Genomic DNA, 16187 nt, shown 5'->3' with positions numbered 1-16187 from the left:
GTTTACATCTATCACCATTTCTAGCCACTGGGGGGGCCATAGGCAGGCTGGGGGAACTTGTATTAATGTTAAAAAACCTCATAAAGGGACATTTTCATGCCATGGGGCCTTGTGTCCTGTGCTCTTTGGTGGCTGGGGGAACGAGAAATTGTTGAGATGCAGGGGTGGAGCCCCAAATGTTTTCTCATGAGGGTTTTAAAATGACTTCCCCCTCAATCACTCTGATGCTGTTTACACCACTCCAAACTCCTGACCTACCTACTATAGGCTACATTATTAAATAGTAATATTTATCAAAATAATAAATCTTTGTCTTTTTTGTCAACCTCCACATTTGCTGTGCTCTGGCTTCAGAATGATGAAGACAGTTGGATGGAACCAAGGATGTAGGTACAGGAGGATTTCTTTCCTTGGCAGCTATCTATATCTAACTATGTTTTTTCCAAAACGATGTAAAGGTTTTAGACATTTTATTTTCAAATGTGCAGATAGCGGCCATAAATGGAGCATGCACCCGGACCCCCCCCCCCCCTAGATTTGGGCTGATCGCCAAATGTTTACAACGTCTGGCTCCGTCCCTGTTGAGATGAGGGAATAGTAGTTAGTTTTTGGTCAAACCGCACCGTGGGAGTTCTGAGGGGAATGTACATCAGACATTGAGCCATTCAAAAGAGCTTCTCATTTTGATTTACAGATTTTACTCTATTATCTGTGTATACAGTTTGGGAAAACATTCGTCATGTCAAGTCAACTTGTGTCCTGTGAGCACTGTTTTACACCTTTCTATATCCTGAGAAAGTCCAGGAGTGTATCTAAACTCTGCATCACGATTGGTTTTCACACAACTAAGAAAGGCGCACGTGCTCAGTGGTGTGAGAAGAGCCTGTTCTGTGTCACCCAATACTGTGATAGTCCTACTCTTCTCTTCCTGGGCCTCAGGCCAACAGACAGATTAACATGCTGACAAGCCTCTGTACATCTTTCACACTCACAGCCCTGACCTTTCACCTGCATTCAAATTCAGTGAAATCACAGAAAAAGGTCTGACACCTTCTAAAAACAAGGCCTTTCTCTGTGCCACCACTTGTTTCATTGCTAGGATTCCAGGAAACGCAGCCACAAGCTCATCACAGCTAATGAGAGAAACAAAACCGTCGTTGGAAATACTGTGGTGTAACATTTCCTGTTAAGAGTCTGAATGACTGGAAACGCCCAATGCTGGCTATCCATTCAAATCTCTCCATCACAGGCCATAAACCATCTAATTTATTCTATGCTGTTTCACTACCAAGAATTCACCAGTGAAGAATGCAAGAGCAATAATGATGCTTTTGTCTGGAGGGAAAGTGAGAAAGCCAAAGGGAAGGCTGGGAACCAGTAGGTCACCCAGCTCACCTTACACTTATTGTTCCTACGATGCCAAACTTTTTGCTCCACATACCCAGAGGGGAAAAAGCGAGTAAGCTGTTGTTCTTCACCTTAAATCTCAACCAGCGTCTATAATCTGACACCGGCGTTTCGTGATCACAGGGGGAGCACGAGTTGTCTGTATAAACAAAAGTGCAGAGCTTCCTCCTGAGTCCTCAATGCAAAGAATCTTTCCCAAGAGCCTGGGACTGAGAAGATTCCCATCAGCTTATTGTTCATGTTTATACCCACAAAAATATTGTTTATAGATTTATCAATGGGGAATAATCATTGCACAGCAATATTCACAGCTCATCATCTGAACATGTTCTAGTGTGTCTGAGTGCTGTGATTGGACTTCCTGAGTGCTTCCTGAGACTCTTGAGAGCGACGATCTCAGATGAACATTTAAAATCATGTGTGACTCATCATTTAATTTCTCATTTGTGAGTGTAGAGCACAATTATGGCAGAGGCCTCACCCCAGCTAATTAATCTATGCTGTGTCCCACGAGCCACGCTTTGACCCATGTTTCTTTTTGTCTTGAACCCTCTGATGGACAACAACCTGTATTTGCTAATCTCACACCAGCAAATACAGATCTATAGCTTCTGTACAAAGTGTACTGCACATGTTTTCCAGGTAGACTGAGGTAGGCTGTCAAGCTGTCAGCTCTCCTGATGAAAACCCATGTTGGTGGATTTCTAAAGCAGCCAAGAAAGTGAGACTGTGTAACTTTTGAAGGAAGAAATAGCACAATGGTCCTCTTACAAATTAAAGGTTTCATTCATCAGCAATAAAACACACACTTCTCAATTCCATACACTCAGGGGTTTTGCTTCTACAGCCTGACTTGGTCTGGTGTGACCTAGTCTTGCATTGCCAGACCCAGCTCCACAGTGCTGCAGAGGAAGGTCTGGCTACACCACGCATACATTCTAGGATAGGAGGAAAAAACACTCTGGGTTGTTGGCATCTCTTTAAACCAATCACAATCGCCTTGGGCGGAGCTAAGCACCGGACACAGCGACAGGGGCTCTGCTAAATAGTCTCAGGAAGGAACATTTACAAAGGAAAAGGCCACATAAAATATTAAATGAAGTGAACTGTTCACACAATACAGTAACATGAGCTATTTAAATGGGCTGATACATGATTAAACCTCATTATCTCTTACCAGTGGATCTCTGTGTGGACTTCATCACAGCAATCCCACCAATGTTGTCAATCTTAGCAATCATTCCCTGAAAGAACCCGGCAGGCCTGCCTTGTTGCACCATCCAAATCTACCTAAAAACTGGCCATTTTCAGCGTGTAGCTTGCTAGTGAATGAATAATAAATAAATAAAATAAATGAACCAGCCAGCTACAATAAACTTCTGTTGATCCAGACTAGGTACTGTATGACAAGTAGCATAGAACTGTGAATGTTAGCGGAGTGTATAACCGACACTACCGTGACAGTTTGCTGACTGTTTGACTCTACATTTGTGATGCTGCAGATGAACATTGAAATATGTTTATCACAAGAGTAAAACATGAAGGAAACACACTGTACCTCTCGGGGAGACATTGTTGTCCCATCCCACTCTCAGTCAGCCCCCCTTAGGATGACTTTAAACTAACTGACTCAAGAGAAATAATACACCTGAGCTCACCGAATTCCGTGAAATTAACACGGCCCCTTAAGTTATGGAAAAGGTTGTGGGGGGGGCGGGACAACAACAGGTTGGGTTTAGGAAAAGAGGAAGGGGACACGCAGGACATGAGCTCCGGTGTCCTGGGTGAGAGTCCTGTGTTGTTTGACCCCCCCAACCAACCTCCCTATGCGGACCTTTGGGCTTTCATTCTACTCGCTACCATCGTTGCTCTTGAGGCTACGTCATCTTCCCATTGACTTTCCATCGGCGTTGTTTCCGTGGTGGCCACACAGGCTTTTCACACATTCCGTGCCACCACCGCGTAATGTGCTGGGAACGGTTTGGGATAATTTCCCGGAATTCTGTGAGACCATGCTGGAAATGAACGGATATTCACTGTCCCATTATCGTGCTGTTGTTCAGCAAAAACAGCCATAGTCTTGTGTGAACGAAACCAATTAAATCGTCAGAAAAGCAAAATTCCCTGCCCCAGGGGGTTGGTTAACCAAAACAGTCCCAGAAAACCCATGTTCTTGTTTACCCATGGTGGTATCTAGTCATGCAGATGTGGTATTTGTTTTACTTGAATTGCTTTCTACTCCGTCAAAGTTCCTGACAAGGGTCTGTGCGTTATCCTGAGTAATGAAGACATTGTTTGTGAAAACAGATGTTGAATTTTTCAACTGTCTATAAGCACCATTCACCAAATTGCCATTGACCTCAAAAGATATTTGGATTGAATAAACCCTTTGGTTAATGATTTTAAATACATTGGCACATATTAATGGAAAACTAACTTTTAAGGAAAACACAGATTTCATCTTGAACAGATGTTCTCAACCTGCTACAGAACCAAAATTCCCTGGGAACTGTATATTAAAGCTTAGTGGAAAGTTTCCTATCTCTTAATATGATAATGTGGTACGGTGGAGAACAGTTAACATAGCCACAAAAGCACTTAAGCAGTATTTCTGAGGAAAGCATTATAAACAAAGCTGAGAAAATGATTAGTGACCCCTCCCATCCATTACACAGCCAATTTGAACTCCTACCCTCAGGGAGGCGTTTTAGAGTACCAACAGCAGATAGAAACATCTTTCAGAAATCCTTCGTCCCCAATGCTGTGAAGGTGCTGAATGACGCTGGGAACTTAAGAATGGAACGTAGGGCGAGGAAGACTTCCAAGTCGGTTTTATGCACAGCGAGCATTTTTAGTTGGTTATATTTGTCTATTTGTTTACTTTTGTAAATGTATCTTTTGTACAGTCACTTTCTATGAGATGTGTTGTCTGTTTTGTCCGTCTTGTAATGTCCTGTCTCTCTTGTATTCTTGTCGTCTTGGTGAAACTGAAGAAAAAAAATGTCCCATCTGACAATAAAGTTTTCCTAGTTTTTGTATAAATTGCTTCCCCAGGTTCAATATTCTATGTTATGTACATGTACAGTATATATTACATACATTGATATCTTCTTAGAAAAGCTATGCAGATCTGTAGCAAAGACTTTGTCAACGTGAGCTCTGGTGGCTCTGCCCGGCTCTACACCCCTGCTGTCTGACAGGAAAAGATGCAGCTGCTTTTGTCCTCTGAGAAGTGAGAACAGTGAGAACAGGGAGAACAGGGAGAACAGGGAGAACAGGGAGAGCGCCCGGAGGCTCCCTAAAATAAACAGGCTATCTGTGCAGCCCCAGGGCCGGGTCAGGGTCTCACTCCATGGTGGGACCCATGGTCCACAGGGCCTCACTTCTTCACTGGCTCCAAACAGAACATTTGAGTTGAATTAAAACTGTATTTCAGTCAAATAAACAGTGGCTTAGTTTGAAAAATGTGCCTGTTTTTGTCTTTGGAAGAGTCAGTGTGCTGGAGATGAAGTAAGATTTCCTCCAGTCTCATTTTATTGACTGCGAGATGATTGCATACCCTCCCAACTAAAGGTGTCCCTTATAAATGTTGCAGTTCGTCACTATAAATATATTTTAAAATAACAATATTTTGAGCTAAATACTCACATCAGCCTGCTTACAATACCACTGCTAACATCTTTAGCAGATATTACGTTAACTATGTTCACCATCTTAGTTTAGCATGTTTGCATACTAAAATTAGCAAATTAGCAGAAAACCAAAGGAAGAGTGGGGGCTGATGGGAAGGTCATTAGTTCTGTATTTTACATTTAGTCATACATCAAAGTATAGAGAGACAAAGTTGTGGCGTCACACCGAGGCTAAACTAGCTTCTCAGCACATTCTCTCATTCCTTCTTATTTCATCTGTCTTTCTGAATAATGAAGCCTTTACATATCAATGAAAAATTGCCAAAATCTTTATGATTTTAACAAATTTAAATAAGGATTACTTGATGAGCATACAAAAACTACAATGGCATTTCCTCTCTAACTGGGACCTTTTGGGACTGATAGGTGGGATTGCTGAGGACAAAGGGTTTTTTTCCAGTAGTTATTCAACTTGAAATTTGTACCAATTAAAACAATTTCCAACTATTCTACTGATTTAAAGGTGCACTATGAGTTCCTGCATGGTTTCAGCGTGATTTCATTTTTTGTCTCAAATGACAGTTATGGAAACAATGGGGGGGGGGGGGGGGGGGGGGGGGGGGGGCTTGCTCAGTTATGTTTTGAATCTACTTGGAACAGAAGGGACCATGTAGAAACTCATAGTGCACCTTTAAACATGATTAATAGCAATTTAGCGATTCAGCATTAACACACATTTTCTGCTGGAAAAGCATCTTCTCGTTAGCTTTAGCAACTCATTTGGCAATGCTTGAATGTAAATGTTTATTAATATCAAAAAGTTATGCAAGCTTTAATCATTGTTATTAATTACAACCATTTTCTAGTGTGAAAAGTCTAGTCAGACTGTTTGCCATTATTTCCATTTGTATGCATTTCACCAGTGCAATGTTTTTTTGTGATCATTTTTTTATTACTTAAAGAGGTCCAGATGACAACACTTCACACACCAAAGAAGGCACAGTGCACTAATCTACAATCCCTCCCTGCGATCAAATGTGTCACTCTTAAACAAAGAGAGGAAATACGGGAAGGAGGGAGACACGACAAGAACACAACAGCAAGAACAATGTCTGCAGCTCACAGACCAGACACACACACACACACACACACAGACACACACACAGACAGAGGTACTCACAGGGAGACCCAAGTGCAGAGTCAGCAGGCAGAATAGAGCTCAAAGATTTAATGAACAAAATACATATTAAAAAAATGTGTCCAGAATAACGCAGGCAGATAAATCCAAAAGGTAGAAGAAGTTAAAACAGGAACACAGAGGCAAGCCGGGTAGACTAAACGCACAAAATCCAACACACAAATAATGACCTGACACTAGACAAGGAAAAACACAGAGACTAAATACAAGAGGTAACGAGAGAGAGAGACAGGTGAAACTCGGGCTGGGGGACAGGTGAAACCAATCAGAGGGAGGCAGACGGTCACAGAAGGCGGGAAAACACAAGACAGGAAGTAAAACAAGACATAACTAGGGAGAAAAACAGAGACTTCAAAATAGAACAGAAAACAGTGCATACACAACTATGACACCGGCACAAGACGAGAGGGACCAAACACACACACACACACACACAGACAGAAGTGAGACGGCTACAGCGTGGACATCAAGGTTCCAGCAACGCTGAGCCAGGGGTCCCAAGTCCTTCCCGTGGCTCCACCTACTCATGTTCAAAACAGTAGCTAGCAGGTTTTCAAGTCAAATCCCTTTTTTTCTAGGGCTTTGTTGCAATAAATGTATACTTAGCTCTTAATTATATGGCGGATAACCACAGATTCCAAAAGGGATTTCAGTGAGGTTTGTGACTCCTCCTGTGAACTCTGGTTACAGCCAGTGTGAATATTGTTTTGAAAGAATTATTTTTCATCCAGCTGTAATAGAAGAAGAGGATAGGGCGGGACAATATATCCCCCTGTGTTTTCCACTACAGGGACAATGGGTCTCTGAGGGCAGGAGGCCTCCACAGGCGTGTGGCCCGCCATCCTCCCCTGGCTCAGGGGACAGCTGTGTCTCGCTGCGCTGTCTGGCCCTGTGCCCCAGGACAGCAGTTGCCATAAACAAACAGTGCTGAAAGCTACTGGCCCGGTCCCCAGCTCTTTTCAAGACGGCGCAGCGAGCCGACTGACCTTCGCCCAGCTCACTCCAGTACGGTGGAATAGATTTGAACAGCACTTTGAAGACTTCAGCTGAAACGCTGCTTGTCCAGTACCAAACAAGGGCAGTGAGAAGAGGATAAACTGCCTGCTAGGCACTTGATTTCCATATTTGCTCTATTACCTTTATTTTGGGACGTCCTGGGGAAAAAACCCATTTCATACTTGGCGAGTTCACAGGAACAGCATTCGGCCCTCAAGCTGTTTGATGAAGTCGGAAACTTGGAGAATATGTACTGTATCTTCATAACTGTACAATCCCAACTCAAGGTCCAGCTACTGGCTTCCTACCGAACATATATCACTCCACAGAAGCTGAACAAAATGAATCCTAATATGTCAGAGAGAGAGAGAGGAACTTTAACACCTGTGTTATGACACTGCCCAGAAATAAGAGAAATATGGAAAGAAGTCCAAAATGTGTAACGTTTAATATCCCAGAAGTGTGTGTCTGTTAGGAGACAAAGTGGACGGACTGAAATCCGCGGCAACACAACGCATGATACAACAACAACAATGGCATTCCTGTCTGTGAAAAGGTTTATTCAAGTGAATTGGAAAGAAAAGGAAATCAAATTGTTTTTGTTTGCATCACTGGCTAAAGGACTTTATAGAACTGGTAATGATGGAACGTGCAGCCTCAGCTGTACGGGGGTTTTGCAGAGATAATGGCTTAGATGGACTAGGGACACTCATAATAGGCCCAAATAAGGGACATGTGGTGTAAGAGTGTGTTTTGACTTTTGAAGCTGAATGTTTGGTGATGTAATGATTTCCTGTAGGCCTATATGTATTCATATCCTTATATTCTTGCGTTGTTTGTTTGGGTTGTTTGTATCTTTTTTGTAATAAAAATGTTTCCATAACAGATACAAGCTGTTCCTTAGGAACTTTAGAAGTGCTTTCATAGTGTTACCTTGAGTCTTCATTCTAAGATGAACGAAGCGGCTGCTGGCTGTAGTTTTACAACAGACAGATCTCAGAGTCGTATCGATCGTCTCTCCTAAATCTCCACGGCAGAACTTCAGCTTTCCCAAAATGTCAAACTATTCCTTTGAAAATCTTCAATACATTTTTTATCATTTTTCCTCCACTCCACCCACCATTCCACAAACTATCAAGTGAATAAAAAACTGATTTGCTGTTGACATGTGAGGGAGTGAGCCCAGAGGACACAGACGATGTAGTCAGTCATAACTACTATGATATCAGCAGCTCATTTGGGCATAACTTGGCTGAAGGCCAACTCAGCACGGCTTCATGTTGCCATCACATGCTGCTGGAAGGGTGTGGCATTAGGGATTACCAGCTAAATTATCCTTTCTCCCACAACCTTTTCCCTCCACAAGTTTAGCCTATTGTTTTTCAGTTATGTCAATCCTCATAAGATTTAAATTCATATTCTTGAATTTCCTTTCAAACATCATACACTCTGCTATCTGATATATTTTCCATCATGTCGAATTGATGAACAAACCAGATACACACCAAATAAATGACTTTACAAAGTAATAAACAAAAGAAAGAGATGATTTTAAGACCATTTCCAAACAGCATAACATGAGTTCAGGACAATATACTGCATGGCTGTAATTGCCAAACTGAACAAGACATCTTAATTATTGAAAGCAAGTGGGACACTCTTCATTGCATGCAAAGCTCCTGTTGCCAGTGATTCTGGAAGAAGCGTCTCATTACTTGCAACACATACACAATTATTAAGTGTTACCGCCAAGACAATATCCTAATCGTTCACGCCCTGTAGCTCACGGAATGCTTTTATAACCGTGAAAATGGTTCAAATAAACCACTTTGGTTTGCCATCGCCGTGGTGACCTCATCTAAAAGATCTTGGAGCAGAGCCTGTGTTTTCTCCCACCACAACCACAGCATCAGATTATTGACTTTGTTGGTGGAAAAACACTTTACATGCTGCCAAATGACTTCCAGTTCCTCCGGTCTCTGAATTAAAACCCTTTCCAAAGTTTTCTAAAGTATCTACTCGAGCCCAAATCCTCTTTAGACCCTTTGGGTTTATGTTTATTATGACATTCATCTTCATATGAGCAGTCATTTTTGCATGCTAAACTAAAAAACAGTGATTATACAGGCAGACATCACATGGCTGTAGTTCATTCATTCAACAAAAGTAAATACATGAATGAAAACATGAATCATATCAGTTATGTATAATGTCAGTACTATGTTTTTGTTTAAATGTAAGAGTAAATATGTATGCTTTGTTAAAAAAACACAACATCAAAATGCTGATTACAAGTCTATAAATTTTCAAATTCACAGTCAAAGTCTGTCATTCTGCACAGGATGTACTTCCACTGCCGATCTCTGAAACAGAGTACAAGACAAAATCAGTTCAAGGATCACAAACGATCACACAGAAATGTTTGGTCTGCCAATAAATACTGGTCCCAGAAGTTGGACTACAGAGATCCTTTCCTACAACTCAGCCAGGAGAGGATTAAAACAACTTTGTGTATTTGCAGATTCTAGATCCTTGCTTCATGGGAGCAAAAGTTATTAGGAAACAGATGTTGTGAGCAAACCTTAGCACTCCACTAAAGGTGGTCTGGGCACCACGGATGAAGTAGCCATAAGACGGGACCACCATTTCCGCCTCTTCTCTGAACTGTTCAGGACTGTCATTGGTCTTCCTGTGAAGGCAACAAACGTTTGTTTTTTGGCCAGTTAAGTTCAAATGAATAAACCTTTAAAAGGATAATTTGACATTTTGGGAAAATAGATTATTTGCTTTCTTGCTGAGATTTAGATGAGAAGATCGATTTCACTGTCAAGTCTGTCCAGTAAGCTACAGCCAGGAGACAGTTAGCTTAGCACACATTTGCATGGGCAACAGCTAGCCTGGCTTGGTCCAAAGGGGGAACAATAAACTCACTTATCAACATGGGGTCCCCACTGGCAAACTCAAGGCTGAGAAATAGTCTGGCACATAACCTCTGTCAAACCAGAAAGTTAATTTAACTCAATTTAAACTTATGTTTGTGTAAGAGCTAAACGTGTATCTCTTTAGTTGTGTGTGTTAATTAGTGAGCTGCAGATTTAAAAACCTTTGGACAGAACCAGGGCAGCTGCTAACCCCCCTTTGAGTCTTTTTACAAGCTAAGCTAACCCGTGTTGCCAACTCTTTTCCAATGAAAGTAGCTAGCACGAGCTCCAAAAATTGCTAAAAGTCGCCATATGATGTCATAGGCTAATTTGCATATTGATGACATCATCATGTATCATTTGCAAAAATCGTGTTGCTTGTGAAAGTTTTTAACGTCTAAATTTAACGAGAAAGTTGCCAAGTTGGCAACATTAAAGCTAAACATCCGCTGGCTTCTGCTTCATGTTTACCAGACAGATACAGTATGAGAGTGGGATCAATCTTCCTATCTACTGTAACTCTTTGAGAAAAAAAGGAATAAGCATATTTCCCAAAATGGCGATCTATAATTTTATCCTAGCCCTCTGAGAACGTACATGCAGGAGTAGGGACAGCGGCGTTTGTAATAGCAGCAGTAGAACTGCCATTCCCGGTCAAGAACAGATTCAAAGTACTTGCTTTGTACGCCTGCTACCAGGCCGTTGCGGGTGCATGTTGAAGTCCTGCAAAGACAAATGACAATCATTCAGTTATATATAAAAAACAAAACAGTTAAAAGATCTAAAAGAACACCCCGTCCCCTCCTGTTATCCCCAAGTCATTCTTTCCCCTGCTTTTAAACAAAGGGAATTGGATTCATTGAGCAGTAAAACCTGAAAATCATGTCAGAAAAAGAAAAAATCCTTCTATATTGTTATGAAGTGTAAATACTGGTTTGTTGACATTGCATTTTTTCTGGCCCATACACTTTGCTGTCACCACAACACATCCAAGAATTAAAAAAAAATATTTGTCATGGTAACATGGGCAAGCCAGCAGCCATTGAGCCAGTGGGGGTGGTTTTCCTGCAGGGTAATGTCCTAACTGGTGTAATTCAAACAGACAGCTATGTTAAAGAGAGGCAGGAGGCGTGATAGAGTTCACAGTCACGTGTCTTTAAAACAAGGGGCTGGGTGCAGTCGAGCTTAACTTGAAATCAATCTGAAGAACACCAAAAAATGCTCTTCAGCCCAGAACACGTGACCTGAAGCAGATACAATCAGCGATTTATGTACTTGTGCGATCCAAGCTGCTGTTTACATGGTACTGCCAGGATGCAACTATCCCTCCAAACTGGCTTATTAAAGTTTGATCCAAGTCCTTTGATTAGATCAACCTTTCTTTGCAGTTAGTTTAAAGTTTGTGGAACATGTTGATGTAAGATTCTGGCAGAATTGTTGAATAGTCCACTTTTACTATCTAGTTTTTGTGAATAACGTGTTGCAAAGAACTGGTGCCTTTATGACAACATGAGAGTTTTTCCACCGCGAGGATAGTTTACTTTTAAGAGGGATTATTGTTTACTACCTACCACATAATCTAATGCACATAAAAGAAGAGCATGAGATAATTCCAAAACCCAGGAAAATGCTGTAACGTGTGGTCCATAAAATACAATGAGATGTCTCTGAAGCGCCTTTGGACATTGGCCTGTTGGAGGAACCATGTTAAGATTCACAGCAGGAAGTCATGATCCCAGGAGCTGTCAGTGGAAGACACTTATTGCTGGCAAAATATTGCAAACCGGTGTAAACAGCTGTTTTTACACACCTACACCTGCTGATTTCGAGTCATTTTTGTGAATGCTCTGCTAAATGTAAACAAATAATGCTTTGCTTTAGTGACGCTTTAATGGTTAGTTTTAGCCGCTAGCACCTAGCCTTGTCCATTGTGCTCCAGGCTCTATGGATTATTGATGCATTTGTGACTTTTCTCTCTCTCTGACCTGCCTTCAGACTCTGAACATAACACGGCAAATGTACCGCACTCACACAGTAATGTAAAATATATTCCTCAGTCTAGTCGTCATATTATTTGATTTTTTTCTCCACAACCATCTGGGAACCCCCAAAAATGATCTTGCGACCCCCTTGGGGTCCGGACCCAGGTTGAGGATCACTTCTCTAGATGAGATCTTCCATAGCAACAACACAGGTGGTTTTGTTCATACAACAGTTTCAGCATCAAACTCCACACAGACCTCATATTTGTTGTCTGCTAACAGTGACCTTTACCAACCTGTGTTGTTAGTCAAAGTATGCCCAGACATGTACAGTAGAGGCACATAACGGGTTTGATCTGTAGGCTCCGTCCTGTTGATTGGAACAATGACAGACAAATGGGCCAAAGATGTGCCTGTGACGTGGCTTTCACGTGTCTGTGATAAATATTCTTCTAAAATGTTTATCTGGGCCAAGATGAACAAATGTCCACAGCTGTTGTGCAGAGTGAAAAAGAAGCTGTAGAGAACTGCTCAGAGTGTAGCACAAAACCTGCTGTACACGTCTAATCTGACTCAGACGTCGATCTCCTCACAGTGCATTTTGTATTATTAATGTAGTTGCATATTATTCTGCAGCATTTATTTATACCACTGCTGGTTAAGTCCCTGTTAACTAAACATGAGTGTAATGTTGTTTGCAGCTATGGGAGAAAGGGCTGAACAGGATAAAGTATGCGTTATTGATGCTAGACTTCCACTTCTTCAGTTTAAATAAGTCCTTCTGTTTCTGCCAACTGTGATAAATATAAATCAGCTGACCGAATCCACAGGCATCTTTTTAGGCCCTGCTCTGAGCTCTTGAGGTTTTGGGTTGACATTTGTACGGTGCTGTATATTATAACATATGACAAGTGGCTCCTGACTGTCTCTCGGTATACTGGGCTGCTCCAACTTCTCTCTGGCTCTCTCCTCTGCTCATTCACATACAGTTCATCTGGGTGAATTTTGTACATCTCTGTGCTACAGGTTAACAATCATCCTATCAAGAAAACTGCTGAAATCCAACAAAAATAAAATCAGTCCAGCTAACATGGTATTTAAACTTTCAATACAGTCAATCAATCACTGACAGAGGACCTACCACTCCATCCCAGCACGGCTGATGTCGTCCCACCAGCAGTCACTGGGCTCCCCCAGCCCCTCAGGCGTGGGCTGGCACTCAAACGTCCACAGGCGGTCCGAGCCATCTGTCTCGCTGAAGTAGCTCCTGACGGCCACGAGGACCTCTCCGTGGGGACACTGGAAGTTGAAGCTCTGACGGTAGCCGTTGACCCAGCCCATGTCATGGTGGTCGTGAGACTGAGCTGCCACTGTGGTCAGCAAAGACAACGCCAACACCAGAGCAGGATTCATGTTGAAGAAATCGGTCCGTCTGCTGTGCTTCCTCGCAGCTGCCTCACTTTAAACTCCTCCAGGTCTTTAGTTATCCAGATGTTTTGTAACCATGTGTAATGTGGTGCTCATGGGACAAATCCAAAAGTGGACCTCACTTGACATTTTAAGGTAGACTCTGAGAGAGAGCATTCACATAGTCTCACCGTAGACACGGGTTAACCTTAAAAGACAGCCCTTTCAGATGACATGCAATTCAGATATTGTTAACATGTGTTTACCATCTAATTACTCCAGCTGTTTACTTTGGAATGTGATCAGGGTTTTTTCAAGGCTTTTTCAATGTAAATGGTATTTTTGGACAATAAAACTACTATATTTTATCATGAGCATCACATCATTTTTTTTACCAAACAGACATTATAAAAACACACAAAAATATGAATAATTTATTGAAATGCTAAACAATTTTGACAAAATTGAATAATGTGATATGTGGTGGGGACATATTTGGTTATCCTATTAACCAATTAATTAATAAACATAAGTCATAAGTAATGTGGATAAGCTATGGCCAAGAACAAAAAGGCCAAAACGTATGCACACCAATTCGTTTGATATCCTACGAAATTACGGTGATAGCCGGTTGGTCATGTGAGAACCGGTCACATGACAGTTACGTTTAGCAGTCTTTAAAGTTCAATTTAGCAGAGATAAGGTCACTGTCAGCCAGTTAAAAGGCCCTGTGAGGGTCACGGTTCAGTTTAGTTGACAAAAAGTGACTGTCCTGTGGCTAGGGTTAGGGGTTAGGGTTAGGGGTTAGGGTTAGGGGTTAGGGTTAGGGGTTAGGGGTTAGGGGTTAGGGTTAGGGGTCAGGGGTTAGGGGTTAGGGGTTAGGGTTAGGGGTTAGGGGTTAGGGTTACAACATTCACATTCAAGTAAACACAGAACATGTGCTAAATCACGCTAGCAAGTATCTCTGATCTTCCATGCTAATTAAATCAGACATGTGATTTTAAAGGTTGGACAAAACACAGTTCTGGCATTTATACCTGTACTGCAATAAATTTTAATTCAATTATGTTTCTAGTGTCAAATTTTAACAGCTGTTATCACTTTACAGATGAAGAAGGTCTAGACCACACTCTATAATTTACAGAGACCCAAAGATTCCCCCTCAATAGCGTTTTGTACGACAATGGCAGTGACGTACGGAGCTTAGAGAGAGCCCCCCTCAACTTAAACAAGACAGACATGATAAATATACTGTTGAATATTTACAATAAGTCACCTATACACTGTGCACCTTGATTATGTTCATAAAAAAGGACTGAGTGGTGTCTTGCAAGTGTTGCCATGGAGCCAGGACTGTAAGAAAGCTGGAAATGAAAAGCAGATGTGCACTGCAGCTGCCAAATGTTTATCTTTATCATTAGTGCACTTCTGACTCAAAGATGTTGTTACTATGTTATTTAAAAAAAAAAAAAACTTATCACTGGAGTGCAATCAAACAATTGGAACTTTTCCATTTACATGGGACTTGCATTCATACTGGTTCATTATATTAATTCCCAAATAATTACTAACATTTTTATTGGTTGTCAGTGATTCAAAGGAGTTTTTGTTTTTTGAAAAGTCCGTAGCATCTGAATTCCTGATTGATGGTTGACCGGCCATTAGTCAGAGGCCTGGCTGCCTCCACTGTGGGATGTGTGGCACAGTGCAGTCTGTATGTCCCAGTCAGATTAAAGTATGAATGGAGCCCTACATTCTCCAGGTGCCCACAGCACTGCTCTAAATAAAGCATTTTAAATAGACAACAGTTTCTATAAATACCTCCCAGTCCTGCTTCATTTTGACTTTTGTGGATCTCCTCCTCATGCAGTGACTCGCACACTATTCCTGGAGATGTGCTGTTGTTTAATTTTAGATGCTTTGAGTGTGATCTATGACATGGGATCATATTCTCAGGCACACCGTGATGAAATGGATTTCTGTCCTCACTAATCAAACGTTTAGATAACTATTAGGTTTTCTTAAAGGCCGCGCTATATGCTTCTTGTGACTGTTGCTTTTGGTTGTAAAGCAACAGTTCATAGGTTTGCAATGATGTAATTAATCGTTCACCATGACTTTAGGTCCAGTATGCGTGACCAATGGCAGTTTGATTTTCTTTAAAATACGGTGGTGCGTGCGCAGCAAGAAGTCTATAGATGCAGATACTGCGTACCCTTTCTTTATATTCTGGTGAACCTTGACCTGGAAAGCTCTCCGTGGGGACACTGGAAGTTGAAGCTCTGACGGTAGCCGTTGACCCGGCCCATGTCATGATGGTCGTGAGAAGTTTACTTTTTAGCAGTGTTCTGACAAAGTCACTTTTTTCTTTATTTATTTGTAAGGGCCTTTCACACCTGTAGTTTGTCTGCTGTTGGAGCGATTTTCCCCTTGGTTCGGTTTCGTTGCACACCTGGAGAAACCCAAACGCACCAAATGCATCATTACTCGTCACGCAAGAACACAGGAACATTGAGCTATTTTGATGCACAACATCAAACAGCTCATGCGGCAGTATTCAGTAGCCTTCATATGAAAACGATATCTCACTGTCACCATTTCAATGTTGGCCAGGCTAACCCTAACCCTAACCCCCGTTCAGCAA

The 16187-nt window shown here is 41.7% G+C and overlaps 1 protein-coding gene across 1 annotated transcript; it reads right to left on the bottom strand.

Moving 5' to 3' along the window:
- Positions 1 to 8317: 8317 nt before the first annotated feature.
- dpt (dermatopontin) lies at positions 8318 to 13837 on the bottom strand. Its single transcript, XM_032526810.1, has 4 exons — positions 13278 to 13837; positions 10752 to 10877; positions 9815 to 9922; positions 8318 to 9596 (listed from the first exon to the last, which is right to left on the bottom strand). Exons 1-4 carry the CDS (start codon positions 13547 to 13549, stop codon positions 9530 to 9532), a joined length of 573 nt encoding a protein of 190 aa, XP_032382701.1. The 5' UTR covers positions 13550 to 13837; the 3' UTR covers positions 8318 to 9529.
- Between the last annotated feature and the right edge of the window lie 2350 nt (positions 13838 to 16187).

This window comes from Etheostoma spectabile, chromosome 9, assembly GCF_008692095.1.
Source record: "Etheostoma spectabile isolate EspeVRDwgs_2016 chromosome 9, UIUC_Espe_1.0, whole genome shotgun sequence".
Classification (NCBI taxonomy): domain Eukaryota; kingdom Metazoa; phylum Chordata; class Actinopteri; order Perciformes; family Percidae; genus Etheostoma; species Etheostoma spectabile.
Note: the sequence above shows the minus strand (reverse complement) of the source record. Positions and strands in the feature narration are given on the sequence as shown.

Excerpts from the sequence above, each read along its gene's own strand:
- dpt (XM_032526810.1), bottom strand. The coding sequence starts at position 13,549 with ATGAATCCTGCTCTGGTGTTGGCGTTGTCTTTGCTGACCACAGTGGCA. Across the intron at positions 9,923-10,751 it reads CGCTGTCCCTACTCCTGCAT|GAAGACCAATGACAGTCCTG; the intron begins GTACGTTCTCAG and ends TTGCCTTCACAG. Across the intron at positions 9,597-9,814 it reads ACCTTTAGTGGAGTGCTAAG|AGATCGGCAGTGGAAGTACA; the intron begins GTTTGCTCACAA and ends ACTCTGTTTCAG.